The sequence below is a fragment of the Montipora capricornis genome, chromosome 11, assembly GCF_036669925.1.
Source record: "Montipora capricornis isolate CH-2021 chromosome 11, ASM3666992v2, whole genome shotgun sequence".
NCBI lineage: Eukaryota > Metazoa > Cnidaria > Anthozoa > Scleractinia > Acroporidae > Montipora > Montipora capricornis.
In genome coordinates this window covers 18891483-18910063 of record NC_090893.1, presented here as the reverse complement: position 1 = coordinate 18910063, position 18581 = coordinate 18891483, and the positions used below count along the sequence as shown (strand labels likewise).

Genomic DNA, 18581 nt, shown 5'->3' with positions numbered 1-18581 from the left:
TGTGAGACCAAAAAACGACCCTGTGGAATTAATTACGATTGATGGTTACGCCATTCTCGCGCAACTCCAAAGTCATTAGGAGAGGTATTTCAATGAGAAACGAAACATAAAGAACTCTAAGTAATTTTATACTCGATGAATCTGTGCAAATTATGAGGTAGTTCTTTACGGATCGATGACTGTTTATATGCAAATAGTTGGTTGATTCATTGCTCCCAACAACTGTAGCGAGGTTTAAGGTTGCAAAAGGAACCCAAATATATGAAGCTCTTGTCTTGCTTAGCTTTGAGTGCAACTTTAAAGCCGATGAGACATAACAGAATCAGAATTTTTGAATGCATTCTCAGGCACTCATTTTTTGCTTCGTCAAACCCTCCATTTTGATGAATCTAACCCGATAAGAAAACTGAAACTTACTCTACTGCATCCAGATATAAGTGACTTAAATTAACTTACTTTCTCGATGTACAAGTAAATAACAGAAGACAGGATAGATCTATCACACAACAAACAAATAATTAACGTTAACTACGCATGGCCTACACATTAGACGAGCGAGAATGCTTACCTTGCAATAGTCTCTTTGGAACAGGGTAGGGCATCAACAAGGAATCCAGCTACAAATAAATCCATGAATAAGCAATATCGGTAGATTGTTGCTTCCGTGCTTCAGTCGCAACTGAATAACCGTGACCACTTTGTAAAATAAACGTAAAAACAATACCGTCATACTTCCTTGCTTTAATATAAAGTATAGAGAAAACAACTAGAAGCAAGCGAGTTAATGAATCAGAACCCGTGCATTACGCATAAATTCCTTGTTCATATCATTGCTTCCATAGACCAAAAAATCTATCCTTCTTTTTCTTTGTATTTCAAAACTATGTTAAGTAAACACTAAGTGACCCAAGTTCTTAAGTCTTGATTTCAAAAAGACACCTGTTTATTTTATCTGGAATTTTTCTATTAAATGCTTGGGGTGAAATCAAGTTGAGGGAGCTGGTCTAGGAGAAAATGACGTCGAGGTCTCCCTGGTTTACGAATGCAATGCATGTATACGCGGCTAAATTTATATACAGCACGAGAGTTTCGGGCTTTCAGACTTTAAAAGTCTTGTTTTGCATTATGTAACAAGCTGCGTTTACACGCAGAAATTTTAAGCTAGCGAGTAAATGACGTCACTTGTCCCTAGATCCAACCGCCTCTGAGGTCCCATCGGTAAATTTTGAGCGTGAGTAATGGTGGACGATGAAATCCAGAACTTACACTCGAAGAATAGGTAAAGTGCTACTATGATAAAAAAATTCACTTCCCTTTTTCCTTCAGATTTTTAAAGCGTGTTTGCTTGACAACTGACTGGCAAAATTTTGAGCTTCGAATTATATACAAAGGCTGTTTGCTTTAAGTGCGAATGTTGGATTTCACGATCCGCCATTACGTTCAAGACTGACCAATTGGACCTAAGAGGGTTGGATCGAGAGTAAGATGACGTCAAAGACTCACCAGCTTAAAATTGCAGCGTGTAAACGCAGCTTATTACATATGCAAAAGAAGAGTTTAAAAGTCTGAAAGCTAGAAACTCCCGCGCTGCATAGTAATTTAGGCGCGTGCACACGGATTTCATTCTTAACTAGAAAGTCTATTACGTCATCTTATCCTCGATCTACCTCTCTCAAGATTTTTAAAGTTAGTAATGGTGGACCATTAAATAGAAAAATTCCAGTCAAAATAAACAGGTGCCTTTTTGAAATGAAGGCTTAAAACTTCGGTCACTTAGTGTTCAGTTAACATTGTTTTGAAATACAAGGAAAATAAAGTTAAATGGATTTTTGGTCATAGTAGCACTTTAATAGTAAACAGCCCTTGGTTAAAAATGAGAGCTCAAAATTTTGACAGTCAGTTGTTAAGCAATCACATTTTGAAAATCTGAAGAAAAAAACCAAGTGATTATTTAATCATAGCAACAATTTAATTAAAATGAGCACTGAGCAGCGATTTGCAAATTACAATGACTGTCGGTCAAAACGGAGGCTAGTTGATGAGACGTGAAAAATTGTCCTCAACGGTGAGAAATGCCTCTGTAAGGATGATTCGATGTGTTTATTGCATGATTAAGTCCCACGAAATCAAAAATAGATTTTTTTATAATTATACACAAACTATATTATATTACCTTGTTACATACATCCAGGTGCAAAGATAATTTTTAAGGCCTGGTTTGGACTAGCGGCACAAGCATAAAGCACAAGCAACACACGCAGGCGCATTTACGTGTTGTTAATTAGTGTCTATTGTTCGAAAAAAAAGGCTCTAATAACAACAAGCTACTGAGTTTGCGTACGTGTATGCTTCTTGTCCTTATGCTTGCGTCGATAGTGAAAACCAGGCTTAAATATATTGACAGTGTGCAGTTGCACCTACAGTAGGTTTACTAAACTACATTCTTACAATACATCCTTTTATACCTCCACGCAAAACTTCACACACCTACATACACCCATACACACATATCTAAGAGCTTACAGCTTTGAGTAGCAAAAGTAGAGAAGCAAGGAGCAGTGAAGATTAGTTCAGTCAAGGGACTCGGATCAAAAGCGGCAAGAGAGAGGATGGAGATCCAGGGAAACAAGGAAGGCGGATAAGAGGAAGCTAAAGCACGGACTTCAAGTCTTTCAACTTTTTGTGTGAGGCGCCAGCTTTTCTTTCGATGTCATAAATCATCTTAAGATATAGCACATATCTTTGTAGCTAGATTTAATGTTTCTGTGCGTCTGTTCAGTAATTCGCTTTTTTCACCAACCCCATAATACAGTTCATTATGAAGGGGAGAGCGGGAGGACTTGTTTGCATTAAAACAATGGATATTCAGTTCACTGAAGTATGATACAGTCCCGAGGGCAAATAACTTGAATTGTTGTTATGTAAATATCCCCCCCCCCCCCAAAAAAAAAAATCGTATGGGATGATGAAAATAGTCAATAAGATCGCACATGACGACAGGCAAAATGTGATAAGAGCAGAAGTTTAGTGGAACACGAGGCGTTAGCGGAGTGTGTCACTAACATGATAGAAAATTCAACGTTTTTGATGATAGAGACGTCAGCTATGCCAGCATGAAACGAAGCAACAGAATCAGCGTTTACAAAAGCAGGAGGCAAATCATTCCAAACTGCGCGTTAACATATTCGACAAAAACTGTTGAAAGTGAAATGGATGCTGCATGCTGGCACGCGTACAGTGAGGAGAAGCCACCACGCAAGTCATTAGGAAAAGATTTTCTAACGTTGCCTGTCCTAATGATGTAATAAAGAATGATAAATTTTCGATGAGCAATGACGTCAGCTCTGCGTCTGTCCTCTAACAGATCATTGGTGAGAACCAATCAAAATTCGTGCATTACTGAGCTTTTTGTATAAAGAATGATGCACACCTCTTTAATTGTCATTACAAGAGGGTGTCTCGAACACTAACTAAGACCTGAGACCGAAGACCTCAAAAACTGAATGTGTGCTTAATTTATCACCCCCCCCCCCCTCCCCCCTTATCTTATTGAAACTCTATATAAAAATACAAGAAATTTTAAGGACTCTACTGTAAACTGGTTGGACACAGACGAGTTCGCTTTTGCAAGCGCAGCCGAGGAGATGAACCTGAGACTATCCTGACGATCCTTAAGTGGTTGTCACAGTGTGATGTGAACCTGGTGACGCACGATTTCAAATAAACTTAGCCACCGTTTATCTCTTGCTTTCTAATCACTTGAAGGTTATTTGATGTCTCTAAAAAGGCTTGTGGTGTATGAGGCCACCTAAGCAGAAACAGCCACAAGTCAAAAAGGGACTTTGCCGAGTGCTGGAACATGTAGATGTTAATTTTCCTCTTCTACGAAATAAAAACAACTGCTATTTGCAAGTGCAGCCGAGAAGTTGAACCAGGGACTACTAGGAACAAATTCAACCAGTCATCAGAACGCGTCTTGAACTCGGGATCCCCGGATCTAAAGGCAAGCGGCCTATCCACAGGGTCCCGCTACCTCACCAATAGAAAACCCGAGTATCCCCAGATGTGCAGAACGTATGCGCAATAATTAAGCTTCAATTTGGAAAAGAACGTCATACATTGCTTTGTATTTTAAGCTTTTAATAAATATTGTTGATCAATTATCTTTGAAATATGCGTGGTTACCCCCAACTTTTTTTTTGATTTCAATAACAATTGTTAAGATATGCTTTTCCCGCATATTCATACACCGCGCAAAAATACCTTTGAATTAGTAGGCACCGTCCTTAATACTGCAACATCAAAGCACAGGTAACCTAAGCTCAGTGTTGGGTGCTCTGTGATGCACTTTTAGAAAATTTCATGACAAGCAAAATCTGAATAAGAGACAAGAGTGGAAAATCCCAATAACTGCTCGAAACGGTAAAGTTACATAAAAGAAATACAACAAAGCCACGGACACCTTTGAAAGTGGTTTCATTTGCATGGGCTATCTTGAAACAAATCAGCTTGCAGTTTTCACAAGAACTGGAAGAAGATTGTTTGGGCTCAGAACTACCTTTTCTGTGATTCATATCTTTATGGAAAAGTTCAAAATTTGTAATTAACCATAAATTTTCGTGATGCACCCCAAAATACCATAATATGGCGGCCCTTTCATGAAGTTTCTTTTATGGTGAGATTTGGTTGGCGCAAATCAGTCAGCTTAAACCCATAGCATTTTAACCCCTATCAAACCTTATATTGGTAAGTGTAATGTACCTATACTGTACCTATACTGTACCTACACAAAACTGGATTGTTCCACTACTGAGCGGAACTGTTATATCTCCTTTCATCATAGTTAATGGAGAGGAAACGGGTTGAGGAAAAACGGCAAACTTCAAAGGGGAGTCCTATTGTTCCACGTTTGTGATTGAGACAGGCAGTCATGTGACATGGACCGTGAAACTGCTTTGCACAGTCATTGTCACGTGAGCTTTATAAAATTGAATAATGGCTTCCTCTTTTAAAGTGTGCTGGGTTTCCTAATCAGTTAAGTTTCCCTTTCATTAACTATGACTTAATAGAAGCGAGTACTACTGTTTCCTTTTAAGAAATCAAAAATAGAGACTATGGAGAAAAACCCAAACCTATCACTAACACATGCCTAAGGCTGGCATTAGTAAAGTCTAAGCTGTGTTGGAAATCTGCATATCTCCCTTAGTCTGTGTTTTCACTAACTAACAAGTAGATAATTAAGGAAACCTAGGAACATAATAATTTTTAATTTAAAACAAGACCATCTAGTAACGATTCTTGTGGTCTAAAGTACAATACATACATCTTATTCGATGGTTTAACATATACTACCCGCGGCCATTTTGCTCATTGCTCGTATTTTTCCGAGCCCCGCAGGGGCGAGGAACAATACTGCGCAACTCGCAAAATGTCCGCGCGTATTAATGTTAAACTATCGAATGAGAGATTTATTATTCCACTACAAAAAAGGTGTTATTTTGCTTCAATTTTATTTGGCAAGAGTGTTTTGCAAAAATTCATCATCTGTCCTTCAAACAACTTCTTTCATTGAAAAACTCTCTGTTCTAAACCGGTCAAACCGGGACACTACAGTGTATTACCGTCTCATATTTTGCACGTTCTCTTCACCAAATATGGTAAAATGGCGTAATAGTGGAATAATAAATATATGTTATTTGCCGGACGGGAGGCCCGTGTTGGGAAAAACTGTGTCCAAGGTATTGCTTAGGGCTCAAGCCGGCAGGCCGCGGGCCGTACGCGAGACGCAAATTTTAATGCAATGAATATAACTTGTTGTCTTGGACACTATTCCAAAGGTGACACCGGAAAGGATCAATGGAACTGTATTACTACACTTAAAAAGTGCACTTGATAATGAAAAACAAGGAAGTAAACGCATGTACTATTTGTTTAAAAGTGAAAACGAAAGTGCAAATGTGACATTCGGAGCAGTCCGTAAGCGGAGTCCAGATGGGAAAATCCGGACCGCAGGAGCGCCCGGGAGCGCGCTGAGATGACTGAGAAAACTGAAATAAAATAACACTCTGTTACACACTTCCAGATTACATCCAGAAAGAACATGCACAAAGATAAACACTATTTTTGTGGTCGGCAGATGTGACTCACTGGAAGAGATCTGCACAGGACAAGAAATGATTCTGCAAAAAAATCAGGAATGGTATGGACTCCATGAGAACTGACATGACTGTGGCATTGAAAGGTGCAACTAATGATTTTTACGGTGTAATGCGCCCGTGGGAAGGATAGCCTGTGTGGCTGGCTGGATATTTTATTGCGGAATTATTTAAACTGGCTAAAATAAATCGATAGAGAATCTGGACACGTAAGTGAAACCTTTTTATGCGTATTGGTTTGAACGTGGAGATCTCGGCATCGCTATCCGAACGATCACGTAAGAGCTGCGAAAAGGAAAATCTGCAGTGCAGTGGAATTTAACAAGTTTTGTTTCAGTGAAGCTAAGTTGAAAGAGAACCGTGGAAACCACGCATTCGCGGTATCCTCTCTCGATCCAAGTCCCCAGTCAAAGAAAGAGCTGCCTTCATTGTCTTAAAGTATCAAGGGCCTTAAATGCCAATAAAGTCCTTAATTATAAACTAGAAAAGTGATTGGAACAGATTTCTTCTGGCGGAAACTTCAAGCGGATATCATAAATCCCAATAAATCCGAATCCATACACATAGTATGTTCGAGGACACTACTATATATGTTAACAATCTTGAACCTTTTTCCGAAAAGCTCGTACCTTATTTTATCGTTTTTAGGTGTCATGAATGACTGGAAAGGTCTCAAAATTAGGGTTAAGTTCTTGGAAATTAAGAGCGAGGAAATGAAATGCCTCGCGTTAATTTTCCATAATAAAGTATGAAAAATATTTGATTGACAGGTTATCTTCCCTTGGCCAATCCAAATTTCCCGTCCGCTGGTGGACGGACTATTCAAAATACCCAAGACGGCTCTTCCTGGAAACTCTGTCTTGGCCTTAAATAAAAATTCGTATACGGGGCAAAAATTAATCATTTTCCCAGCCCTCTTCCTTTACCGCTCATGATGAGGTTAAATAGCTTTATGCTTAGTTACAATAACTCATATAATTGAAGTAAGGAATATGACATTTTGGCGCATTACAGTCCAAGAAGCAGTTTTCTCAAGTTTTGGACGCCGTTTCTGAAAAAAAAAAGTAAGAAAGAAAAAAGAAAAATAGCGGGTTTAATTCATTCTGATTGATAAATGATTGTATAAAGACACTTATTTTCATCCATGAAAGCGTTTATACTTGAATAGTCACAGTTCCTATTCAACTACATATCACTGGACATGTAGACTATAAGCCCTCAATAGGGAGCTTAAGCACGCGCGTTTTTGAGACACGGACGGAAACTGCTCCCTCCCCGGCCCTATCCCCTACTTATTTTGCAATGCTAAGACGTTGTTCGTGATACTCTATGGCTCGCTTAAAATTGCCCAAACTGTCATAAGCGTTGCCGAGATTACCATAGGCTGCTCCCTCCCCGGCCCTATCCCCTACTTCTTTTGCAATGCTAACATGTTGTTCGTGATACTCTATGGCTCGCTTAAAATTGCCCAAACTGTCATAAGCGTTGCCGAGATTACCATAGGCTGCTCCCTCCCCGGCCCTATCCCCTACTTCTTTTGCAATGCGAAGATGTTGTTCGTGATACTCTATGGCTCGCTTAAAATTCCCCAGACTGTGATAAGCACAGCCGAGATTACCAATGGCTTTGCCCTCCCCAGCGTTATTCTCTACTTCTTTTGCAATGCTAAGATGTTGTTCGTGATACTCTATGGCCCGCTTAAAATTGCCCAGACTGTGATAAGCGGTGCCGAGATTTCCATATGCTGCTCCCTCCCCGGCCCTATCCCCTACTTTTTTTGCAATGCTAAGATCTTTTTCGTGATACTCTATGGCTCGCTTAAAATTTCCTGGACTAGTATAAGCGTTGCCAAGATTACCATTGGCCCTGCCCTCCCCGGCCTTATCCCCTACTTCTTTTGCAATGCTAAGATGTTGTTCGTGATACTCTATGGCTTGCTTAAAATTGCCCAGCATGTCATAAGCGTTGCCAAGGTTACCAATGGCTGTGCCCTCCTCGGCCCTATCCCCTACTTCCTTTGCAATGCTAAGATGTTGTTCGTGATACTCTATGGCTTGCTTAAAACTGCCCAAACTGTAATAAGCGTTGCCGAGATTACCATTGGCCGCTCCCTCTCTTTCCCTACTCCCTACTTCTTTTGCAAGGCTAAGATCTTTTTCGTGATACTCTATGGCTTGCTTAAAATTGCCCAGACTGCGATAGGCACAGCCGAGATTACCGATGGCTGCTCCCTCCCCGGCCCTATCCCCTACTTCTTTTGCAATGCTAAGATGTTTTTCGTGATACTCTATGGCTCGCTTAAAATTGCCCAGACATTTATAAGCGCTGCCGAGATTACCATTGGCATTGCCCTCCTGGTCCCGATCCCCTACTTCTTTTGCAATACTTAGTTGTTGCTTGAGGTACTTTCTGGCCTTTTTAAAATTGCCCATACTGTGATAAGCGATGCCGAGATTGCCACAGACTTTTCCCTCCCCAGCACTGAAACCTATTTCCTTAAAAATCCTTAATGCTTCTGTGTAATCCCTCTTGGCCTGTTCAAAATATGCCAAGCCATAATAATAAGTGCCTAGATTCAAATATGCAATACCCTCCCCTTCTCTGTTTCCCTCCTTTCTGGCAACGCTAAGCTCTTGTATATGCTGCTCAAAAATGTTTATCTTTTTGTCTGCCATTCTTGATTATACGGACTCTTGAGAACAAGGAAGGTCGTCTTTGAAAGTGAGGGCGCACCTTGAAAAATACGAAAGAAAGCATGAGAACTTCAATGCACTAACTACAAATGCTGCAGTTTTGTTGCCAAACCAACACTAAAGAGACCGCATGTCATTATGTGTCTAACAAAGATAATTTTCTGCTGTTGACGTCAAACTGTTTACTTCTTTTGTTGAGCTCTTTGTCTGATCCAAACTGAATTTGTAAAGCCAGAAATGACCGCACAAAATAGAGGTATTTAAATTACACGTTTCCTTTTAATCATTTTGATATTGATACTGATTGATTTTTTATTTGGCCTTATTAGATCTTCAATCTTTTGTTAATTTTGACGGCCCTCTTTTGGGAACCAAATATTTTAATCCGTTCTAGGAAGACCCTGATACTTATCAACTTCTTCACAACTCTGACCTTTATCCAGACATCAATATGCTCACATCAACTTCTAACTTACTGTCTAGATGTACTTATATGACCAGTAGACCGTTCAATAATCTGTTCTCTGACTCCTCTAACTCCAAATGCTTCTCATTATTTCACTTGAATATATGCAGCTTTAAAAAACACTCTGTTGACCTAGAGGAATACCTCTCGACCCTAAACGCATCTTTCTTAGCCATTGACCTCTCTGAAACCTGGCTAGACAACACTTCCAATGATTTGTATAGTATCCCTGGTTATCATTTTATTTCTAAACCTAGACCTGCTGGACCAGGAGGTGGTGTTGGCATATTTCTTTGCGATACTTACGAATACAAGAAAAGATGTGACCTTATATCTATGAATTGTGTCTTTGAATCTGTTTTTGTTAAAATTGTCCAACCAAATAATGAGAAAAATGTCATCTTGGGCTGTTTATACAAACCCCCTAATGTTCAGACTGAAATCTTTAATGATGAAATTAAACAAGTCCTTGCTAAAATTGGCTTTGCGAATAAATTGTGTTTCCTTTTTGGTGACTTTAACATCAATATCCTTAATGCTGACTCACATGTCCCCACTAATGATTTCATTGATCTCATGTATTCCAATGGTTTCTATCCTCTTTTCTCTAAACCAACAAGGATCACGTCTCATTCAGCTACTTTGATCGATAACATCTTCTCCAATGACCTTGACAATCACAAATTTAGTGGTATCCTTTGGTCTGACATTTCTGATCACTTACCTATATTTCAGATCACTAATTGTTCCGTTAAACCTAAAACTAAATCTTCAGTTTATCATAAACGTCTTGTAACTACTGATAACATTGAAATTAGTCGTTCCCATATTTGTTCTATTAATTTCTCACAATCTTCCTCTTCAAATGCATTGTACAATTCTTTTATGGACTGTCTTTATCCAATCTATGAAACATGCTTTCCTGTTAAGATTATCACTGTCAAAGAAAATTCAAAAGCCAAACCTTGGTTTACCTCAGGGCTCCAAAATTCCTGTCGTAGGAAGTAGGCTCTCTATAAACAATATTGTAATAATCCTACACCAGCTAACAATACCAAATTCCGTAACAAATACAACTATCTAATCAAACTATGTCGGAAAAAGTACTACCATGATAAATTGTCTTCTATTGGTTCATCACTAAAACAAACCTGGTCCTTAATTAAATCCGTCATCTCTTCTAAACATTCCAGATATAGGCCTACTGCCATGAAGGACAACAGAGGTAACGCTATTAACAACTCTCAATTAATTGCTAATAAATTGGTAATAATGAATTCTTTACTAACGTTGGTCCTTCTCTTGCCACTAAAAATCCCCACTCCACTGCTGACCACAAATCATATTTGAGTGGTTCTTTTAGTGGTACAATCCTAGACAAAACTGTTGGGAAGGTTAGCACTTTTGAAGTCTTCATTGCTTCTCTCCCCTCCCCCCTCCTTCAATGTTGTGCAAAACTGAATGGTTTCAGTGGAAAATTGTTGACTTACCTTCCAACATTGAATAGGCGGGAGGGGGGCTATGTACGAGAAAGTGAAACTATTTCTTTTGAGCTTTAACAGAAGCAGGTTGAAATACAGCTCTGGTGTGGTTCATTTACATAACCTTTCCAACTACTTTTGTCTATGATTGTCTGAAAATTCTGGGCGTGGTCTTAAATTGGAAAGACGACTTTTTTCTTAGCGTTTATAGTGCCTTTGAAAAACAAACACAATTAGTGCTTGCTTTAACATTTAACTGCTTTTTGCCATGTTATCGTGAATTTTAGGCGTTGATCTGTTTAAAAATAAGGCAAGTTTTCAACTTCATACATGTGTTAGGACGTCATGTTGCATTAGTGTCTCAATGGTATTAAATTGTAGAGCAAATAACATGATGAAATTTCTTCGTAAATGAACAGAAAGGGGAGGAGACTAAATGATAGTTAATTAAAGCCAAAAAGCTGGTCTTGAAAGGTCAAACGAGTTCACGGACTAAACTTTTACAATGGCGGACGTCAGTTGCACTTTGCCAAGTTGAGAGCAGCGCCTTTTAAAAACGTCATGTGCGACGGTGCATTTCAAACAGTCACATTAAATAAGTAAATTAACAGTGATTACTTTTTTTGCACCAGTAGCGTGAGTAGGATGGCCTGTCAATCATTGACCTATTTTGGGAACAGAAAACATGTATGTGAACATTACTCCATGACATTACTCCATAAGAAAATGCGAAATATATGCCTAATGAATGTGATATTTTGCAACCATAACGTAGTTATATGTAAAGCATACTGGAATACGTACACTGTATTTCTGATTATAGACAAAAGTTATTGTATCTACTTATTTTCAACATTACTCCATTGAAACCATGTATACACAAAGGTTAATTAGATGCATTATTTCAATTTATGCTCTCTTTGTGGAGTAATGTTGCAGTTTACCTAAAATAAAGCTGAAATGACCATGCAAAGTCCTACTACTATTTCCTTTGAAACCCTTTAAACTCCAGTTTCAATGATTTATCTGTAGCTGTGCTGTAAAGGCATTATTTTAGGCGTCGAAAATGGAGTAATGTTGGGAGTGATGTCGGGAGTAATGTAAGTGCTCTCGCACTGATCCCACCATTTCTTGCTAAATCGATCGAAATAAAACAGTTTTTGGTATTCTTCCAACGTCCTCCAAAAAGAAAGCTATCTTTTAACGAATATGAAACATAAAAACAACAAAAATGTATTTTTTATGGCATTCTTAGTAAACACTTCCCCAACAGAACGGATTTTGGAGTAACGTTGTGAAGCGTCACGCAATTCTGAAATCCAAATCATAAAACGATGATTTTAACCAAAATTCAGTATTGTGAGATTTTATTTATGCATTGGAAAGTACATTATAAGAACGTGTCCAGAATAACAAATGGAAGCCACATGTCAAATACTACGAGAATTATAAGCGTTAAAAGCAGATTTCCTACTCTCATACAATCCTAGACAAAACTGTTGGGAAGGTTAGCACTTTTGAAGTCTTCATTGCTTCTCTCCCCTCCCCCCTCCTTCAATGTTGTGCAAAACTGAATGGTTTCAGTGGAAAATTGTTGACTTACCTTCCAACATTGAATAGGCGGGAGGGGGGCTATGTACGAGAAAGTGAAACTATTTCTTTTGAGCTTTAACAGAAGCAGGTTGAAATACAGCTCTGGTGTGGTTCATTTACATAACCTTTCCAACTACTTTTGTCTATGATTGTAGTTTCTTTGCCCCACCTACTACCTCTGATGAAATTATCAATTTAGTGTGGATGGTATTAATGTTAATGTGATTAAAGCATCTATTGATCTCTTGGCATCTCCCCTCTCTCAAATGTGCAATATCTCCTTCTCAACTGGCATTGTGCCTGATAAGCTTAAAATCAGTAAAGTACTTCCCATATTCAAAAGTGAAGATAGCACTAACTTCACTAATTATAGTCCTATCTCAATCTTACCTTGCTTCTCTAAAATCCTTGAGAATGCCATGCACCGTCGTCTGATGGACTATCTCACCAAACATAGCATACTCAATAATCATCAGCATGGGTTTAGAAAAAAAACATTCTACTTTTATAGCAATACTGTAACTTACTACTAAAATATTTGATTCATTTGAGAAGAACGAACTAACAATTGGCATATTCATTGATCTAAAGAAGGTATTTGATACTGTTAAGCACTCCGTCCTCGTAGATAAATTAAACTTCTATGGTATTCGAGGAACACCTTTTAACTGGATGCATAGCTATCTCCTTTATCGTTCTCAATATGTTCAAATTGGTTCCTGGAAATCTCCACTGCTTCCAATTAAATGTGGTGTTCCTCAGGGTTCTGTGTTAGGGCCACTTTTATTTCTCATATACATTAATGAAACTTTTTCATGTTCTAATTATCTCTCATTTATCCTTTTTGCAGACGACACTAATATTTTCTTTCAACACAAAAATATCTCTGAACTAACGAAAATTGTGAACCATGAACTTTCTTTTGTGGCTACCTGGTTCAAAGCTAACAAACTAACTTTGCATCCCGACAAGACTAAATTTATTTTATTTCACCCTGCAAGAAAGAAAATAAATCTTGATGGTCTTTCTATTAGCATCGATAAGAATAGTATTAATAGAGTAGAACATAGAAAATTCTTAGGTGTTATCATACATCAAAACCTCTCATGGCAGGCTCATATAAAAGCGATTTCTTCCAAAATTGCCAAATCCACTGGGATTAGTATCAAATCACGACAGTTTTTCTTTTCTAATACTCTCTGCACATTATACAACTCTTTAATACTCCCATATCTTCAATACTGTGTTATTATTTGGGCATCCACTTACTCTTCTCATTTACAACCCCTTTTCCGTCTCCAGAAGAAAGCTTTAAGAATCATTACTCACTCTCCACCACGTGCACATACTTAACCACTCTTTAACAAATTCAAAATACTCAACATATTTCATATTTATAAGTACCAAGTTTCTTGCTTTGTTTTCCTTCACATGCAGCAGCTTTTGCCTTCTCCTCTTTCATCTCTTTTCGTTCTTAACTCTGATTGTCATCAATATCTCACCAGGCACAAAGACAACTTACATCTTCATACTGACAAATATTCTTTTTCTCTTCTGGTACAGGGTCCTCAAATTTGGAATGACATTCCTCTCTCACTTCGTAATTCACTTACTCTTTCTAGTTACAAGCATAAACTGAGAGATTATTTTCAATCATTATGAGTTTAAACTAAGTTGAACGCAAATTCTTTTTTCTCCCTCAAACTCTTTTTTCATCACGTTTTGCACACTATCATTATTGTTATGTTTATTTTGCTTTATGTGCAGTAATAATTCTTTTTATGTTGTAATAGTTTTCCTTTTCTCTGTAAATTTTGTACTTATTAATTTTTTATTCTCATTGTAACTTAGCAGCACATTGTAACTCTCTGACCTACGCCGTATAAGCCTCTGGCTTTGGCATCTTATTATCAAAAACTTGTGCTTTGTGTACTTATTTATCAATTAAATTAAATTAACTTAAATTAAAATTAAAGTAAAAAACTAAATTAACTCAGCCAAAGTATTTTCCTGATCAAATCAAACTTGCTAGCGTGATAACACTGTTTAAAGCTGGTGGTCAATCAGTTTTTATGACATACAGACTGCTCTAAATGTACCCCTGGATTCTCAAAGTTGCTCTAGGAAGTAATTATCCATAACAGTCTTGTAAGTAGCTTAAATAAATTACGTCACATCACAGTAAACATTACACTAAGTTTATGTTTTCTCTACATTGCGTATTTACTAACTCTTTACCACTGATTGACCTATACAAGAAGCCATCTTGCGCTTGATGGCAGTGAACATGCCATACGTGTTTGTTTATCTATATTCTAAGGCCTTTGTTACGGTTGATAAAAAAAAAAATCTGCTTCATAAACGTGAATACTAAGGGGTCCATTACGTTGGCGTAGTTTGTTTGGTTTTACGGCCATTAATATACGCACTCTGGTTCCCTCATTTTTCTTATTCCATGTTCATGACTTCAGTGGTGTATTTAAACTACCAGACCGGATTTTATTTGCAATTGCTGATATGACGATGCTAGTCTCTTAGGTCTAGTTATTTGGTAACCTAGTTGAAGGCAAAGAAACGTCCATTAAAAAATTGCGGGAAACTAATTCTTTATTCTATTTAAGCCTCGAGAGAAAAGACGTCATCTTTTAATTATAACGCAAATCTGCAAAAATGATTAAAGAATTGAACAGATCGTAGAATGGCCTTTCTTGGGGATGTGCTTGACTAACATCTTTCTTGGAAACCCTCAATTACTCAAATGGCTTACAAAATTTCTGAAGCTACAGCATTTAATTTCAGGTATAGTTGTTTTTCTAAATTTTGTTTAAGAACTCTGTACTACTGTTTAGTTTATCCTTATAGTCATTATTTTATTATTGTGCATGTATAAATCCAATCTTCGTAGTCTTGTCTCTTTGCAAAGCGTACAGTCGAAAAAATTCCTAAATCAATCACTCAGACCCTACTTCAAATAATTAGAACTGTCAAATTTTCGGATATTAGATTACAAGAACTGGGTAACTTTATGTAATCTTATGATCATTCTCTTAAACCATCAAGGTTTTATTCATAATTTTCTATTGAAAACCACGTCTATAACTTTTTTTACTAGATTTGAAGAATGATTTTCACCTTCAACTCTGTAGAAGTATTCTTTGCAACTTCAGTGAACTTTTAAGTACTAGAACGCTTGTGGCTGAAGAAAAGCGGCTTGAAGGTTTTTGCAATGCAAACACGAAATAAACAAAACTAATGCCTTAGAATACCTGTCAGATTTATCAAATTGTATGGCACCCACTTTGAAATAGGGAGACGAGTAAGACTTCGAGAACGCTATCTAACAAGATCATTTACCATTAGTTGATAATTTCGTGAGTATTCCGAGTCGTTTGGCGTGAACAGTTCACATAAACATTCCAGAACTAAATTTGTCATGAACGCGTTGCTAGTGTTTGGGGAGAAAATTGAAAATTCATCGTCAGGTGCTGTCGTCCTCCACAAGACCTCAAATTTGATCATTTCACGTCGTTGTCAAGACGAGAACGGCAAAGAAATGTATCAAAATATTGAAAAGCACGTGCAGTGCGTGCAAAACTATTGTTTTTGCTCATTGAACTTATTGTTATGTTGCGTTCTCGTAGCCGTTGTCATCGTCGTTCTTTCTTAGGCCCAGTCCACGCGCATCCGGATATTTTTGAATCCACAACTTTTTCTTTCCGGATTCAACAACAACAACTTCATTTCGCATTTGAGAGGTTTACAGTAATGGAAAATCCTTAACCTAAACAAAGAAATGAAAGAACAAAGCAAAAATAGAAACCAAAAATACTACCATCCAAACGCAGCGTATTCAAATCGAATTTGCCCGTACACGCATGCGAAGCGTATCCGGATTCACGCTAGTACTCAGGACTCCTCAAGGAAACAGAGGTAACAAAGCATGCGCTATAAAGAAATAATATTGCCCTCGGCAGCCATCTTGAGAATAGATTTCACGACAAGGAACTGAGCTTGATCTTGTTACGCCACCCAGATAAAAAAAAAAATGCAGATTTAGCTTTCACAAGGTTCTGGATTCATAGTGGATTTAAAAATATCCACTCTCGAGAGCGTATTCAAAACGTTCGGAGTAAGTTCAGGAACTATTGGACTATCACATCATAGAAGAAGTCAATGGGCCCGCACAATGGGTCACCCCAATAGTAATCATTCCAAAGGCGGATGGTGACATTCATTTGTGCATCGACATAGGTGAGCAAATGGGTCAATACCCAATATCAATTGCAGATGAGTTGCTACACGTTTTAAAAGTATTTTTATCAATAGAAATTTACTCAGTTTTAGATAGTTAGATACATATATACTTTTAAAATTGAAAATTTGTAAACTGAACAAGTTTGTTGTTTAGTGATGTTTTTTTTTATGTGTGTATAATAATAATAATAATAATAAAGACTACTACTAACATGAATGGTACAAAGGTTTTAGCAAGCTAGTGGAAATACCGCTAACTGGAGCCTCAGCAGTCAAGGGTGACACAGAAAGGCCATACACATAAAAGTTTTAAACCTTCGGCGTAAGTTCAGCAAATGAGCTGCACCAATACATCTATTACTCAACATGAGATGCTCACACCGCTCTGCGCAAGATCATGGAACGCCTGAAACAGCATGCGTTGCCTTTCAATGTTGACAAATGCTTGTTTAGTGTGTACGGGTTTACAGTGTTTATGGGCATCATCCTGTGTGAGAAAGGAATCAGCCTAACAGAAGGAAGAGGTAGAGTTTTGCAAGAACCAAGGGAGCCTGCATGAGTCAGCAAAGTAAGGAGCTTTCCAGGGCTGGCTAATTGCTGCAGCACATTCATTCCCCGTTTCGCTACCATTACAGAGCCGTTCCAAACCCTGCGCCCACATCAAACGTTGGGTGATCCACCTACAACCTTGGCCCTCTTTTCTGTCTGTTAAAACCCAACAAAGCAGCAAACCATCATCATGAAGCACTGCAGAAGAGGATCCGATTTTCAGCGATCAGGGCCACACCTGAGGCCATCACTACAATAGTCTCCCCCGCCGACGTTCTCAGGGCTTTTTCACGCGTTACTCCCCCACGACGTCTGCTGAAACAAAAAACCACTTCCGTTCAACGGCCACTATTTAAAGAAACCCAACCATCATTGACTAATTGAGTTGTGCATAGCCAATTACACGCTGTGAAAAAATGCCATACAAAACACGAGTTTACCCAAAACTGGAAAACGGCCGCTGATTGGTCCGTAATCCAAGAACGGAAGTGCTTTTTCGGTTTAGCAGATGTTAGTGGCAGAGGAACGCACGACGAAGCCCTAAAAACGTCTGCGTGGGAGTCTATCAGTACAAGAGAAGTTGAGGAAACATCTACAGTAGATGAAAAGTTGAAAGCTTAAAGAAAGGCAATCAAAACTGCTCGATTAGAGGAATGCAAAGGTTACGCACCAGCTGCAGGTGAACTTCTCAAATCAAAATCTGAGAAGTAAGGTATGGTGGCCTCGTATGGATAAGGCAGCGGGAAAATTCTGCAAATTCTGCAGATAGTTGCTCGTCCAAATCCGCCAAAGCCATTGAAGCCAAGAGCATTGCAAGCATTGCAAGCAATCCCAAAAACAGCCATATAATACAAGAAACTTAACCAAGTAGTAGGGATAAAAAAAAAATTGGTTTTGTCAGTCTGTCCATGGATTCAGAACCTGTTGTTCTTTTCTTTTTCCTTTCTTCACTCAGCACAAGGGGGTCGGGTAGAGGTCCAGCGCTGAACTAGAAACCCCCTTGCTCGGTTGCGCTCTACCCATGAAGATTCGCAACCATTTATGATCCCGATGGCGTTGCAGAGGCAGTGTTGCCCAGTGGTTAGGGTGCGTGCCTTGTGATCCGGAGATCCTGGGTTCAAGACCCGCTCTGACCACTCGTTGAATTTGTCCCTGGTTCAACTTCCCAACTGCACTTGTAAATAGCCAACTGGCTTGCCCCGGGCCAGTTGGGATTCTTAACGGTTGTTGCTGTTGTTCTGTTCCGTCGTTTCGTTAACTGTGTCTCATTGGCCCTGAAAATCCCCTATGGGGAGCGATCAGTTAAGTATGTATTGAATTGAATTGTATTGCGGTCAGCTTTTGTTTACTTCGGGGTTCTTTGGTTTTGCCTCATAGAACCAGTATTTCA

At 38.5% G+C, this 18581-nt stretch overlaps 3 protein-coding genes across 3 annotated transcripts in view; 1 reads left to right on the top strand and 2 right to left on the bottom strand.

Moving 5' to 3' along the window:
* Positions 1 to 18581, top strand: part of LOC138024398 (uncharacterized) — a 532828-nt gene that overhangs the window by 455281 nt on the left and 58966 nt on the right. The window lies entirely within an intron of this gene.
* LOC138024375 (tetratricopeptide repeat protein 28-like) overlaps positions 1 to 18581 on the bottom strand; it is a 103131-nt gene that overhangs the window by 31595 nt on the left and 52955 nt on the right. The window lies entirely within an intron of this gene.
* Positions 7126 to 8830, bottom strand: LOC138023165 (G-protein-signaling modulator 2-like). Its single transcript, XM_068870188.1, has 3 exons — positions 7928 to 8830; positions 7688 to 7852; positions 7126 to 7206 (listed from the first exon to the last, which is right to left on the bottom strand). The coding sequence occupies exons 1-3, from the start codon at positions 8828 to 8830 to the stop codon at positions 7126 to 7128; spliced, it is 1149 nt and encodes a 382-aa protein (XP_068726289.1).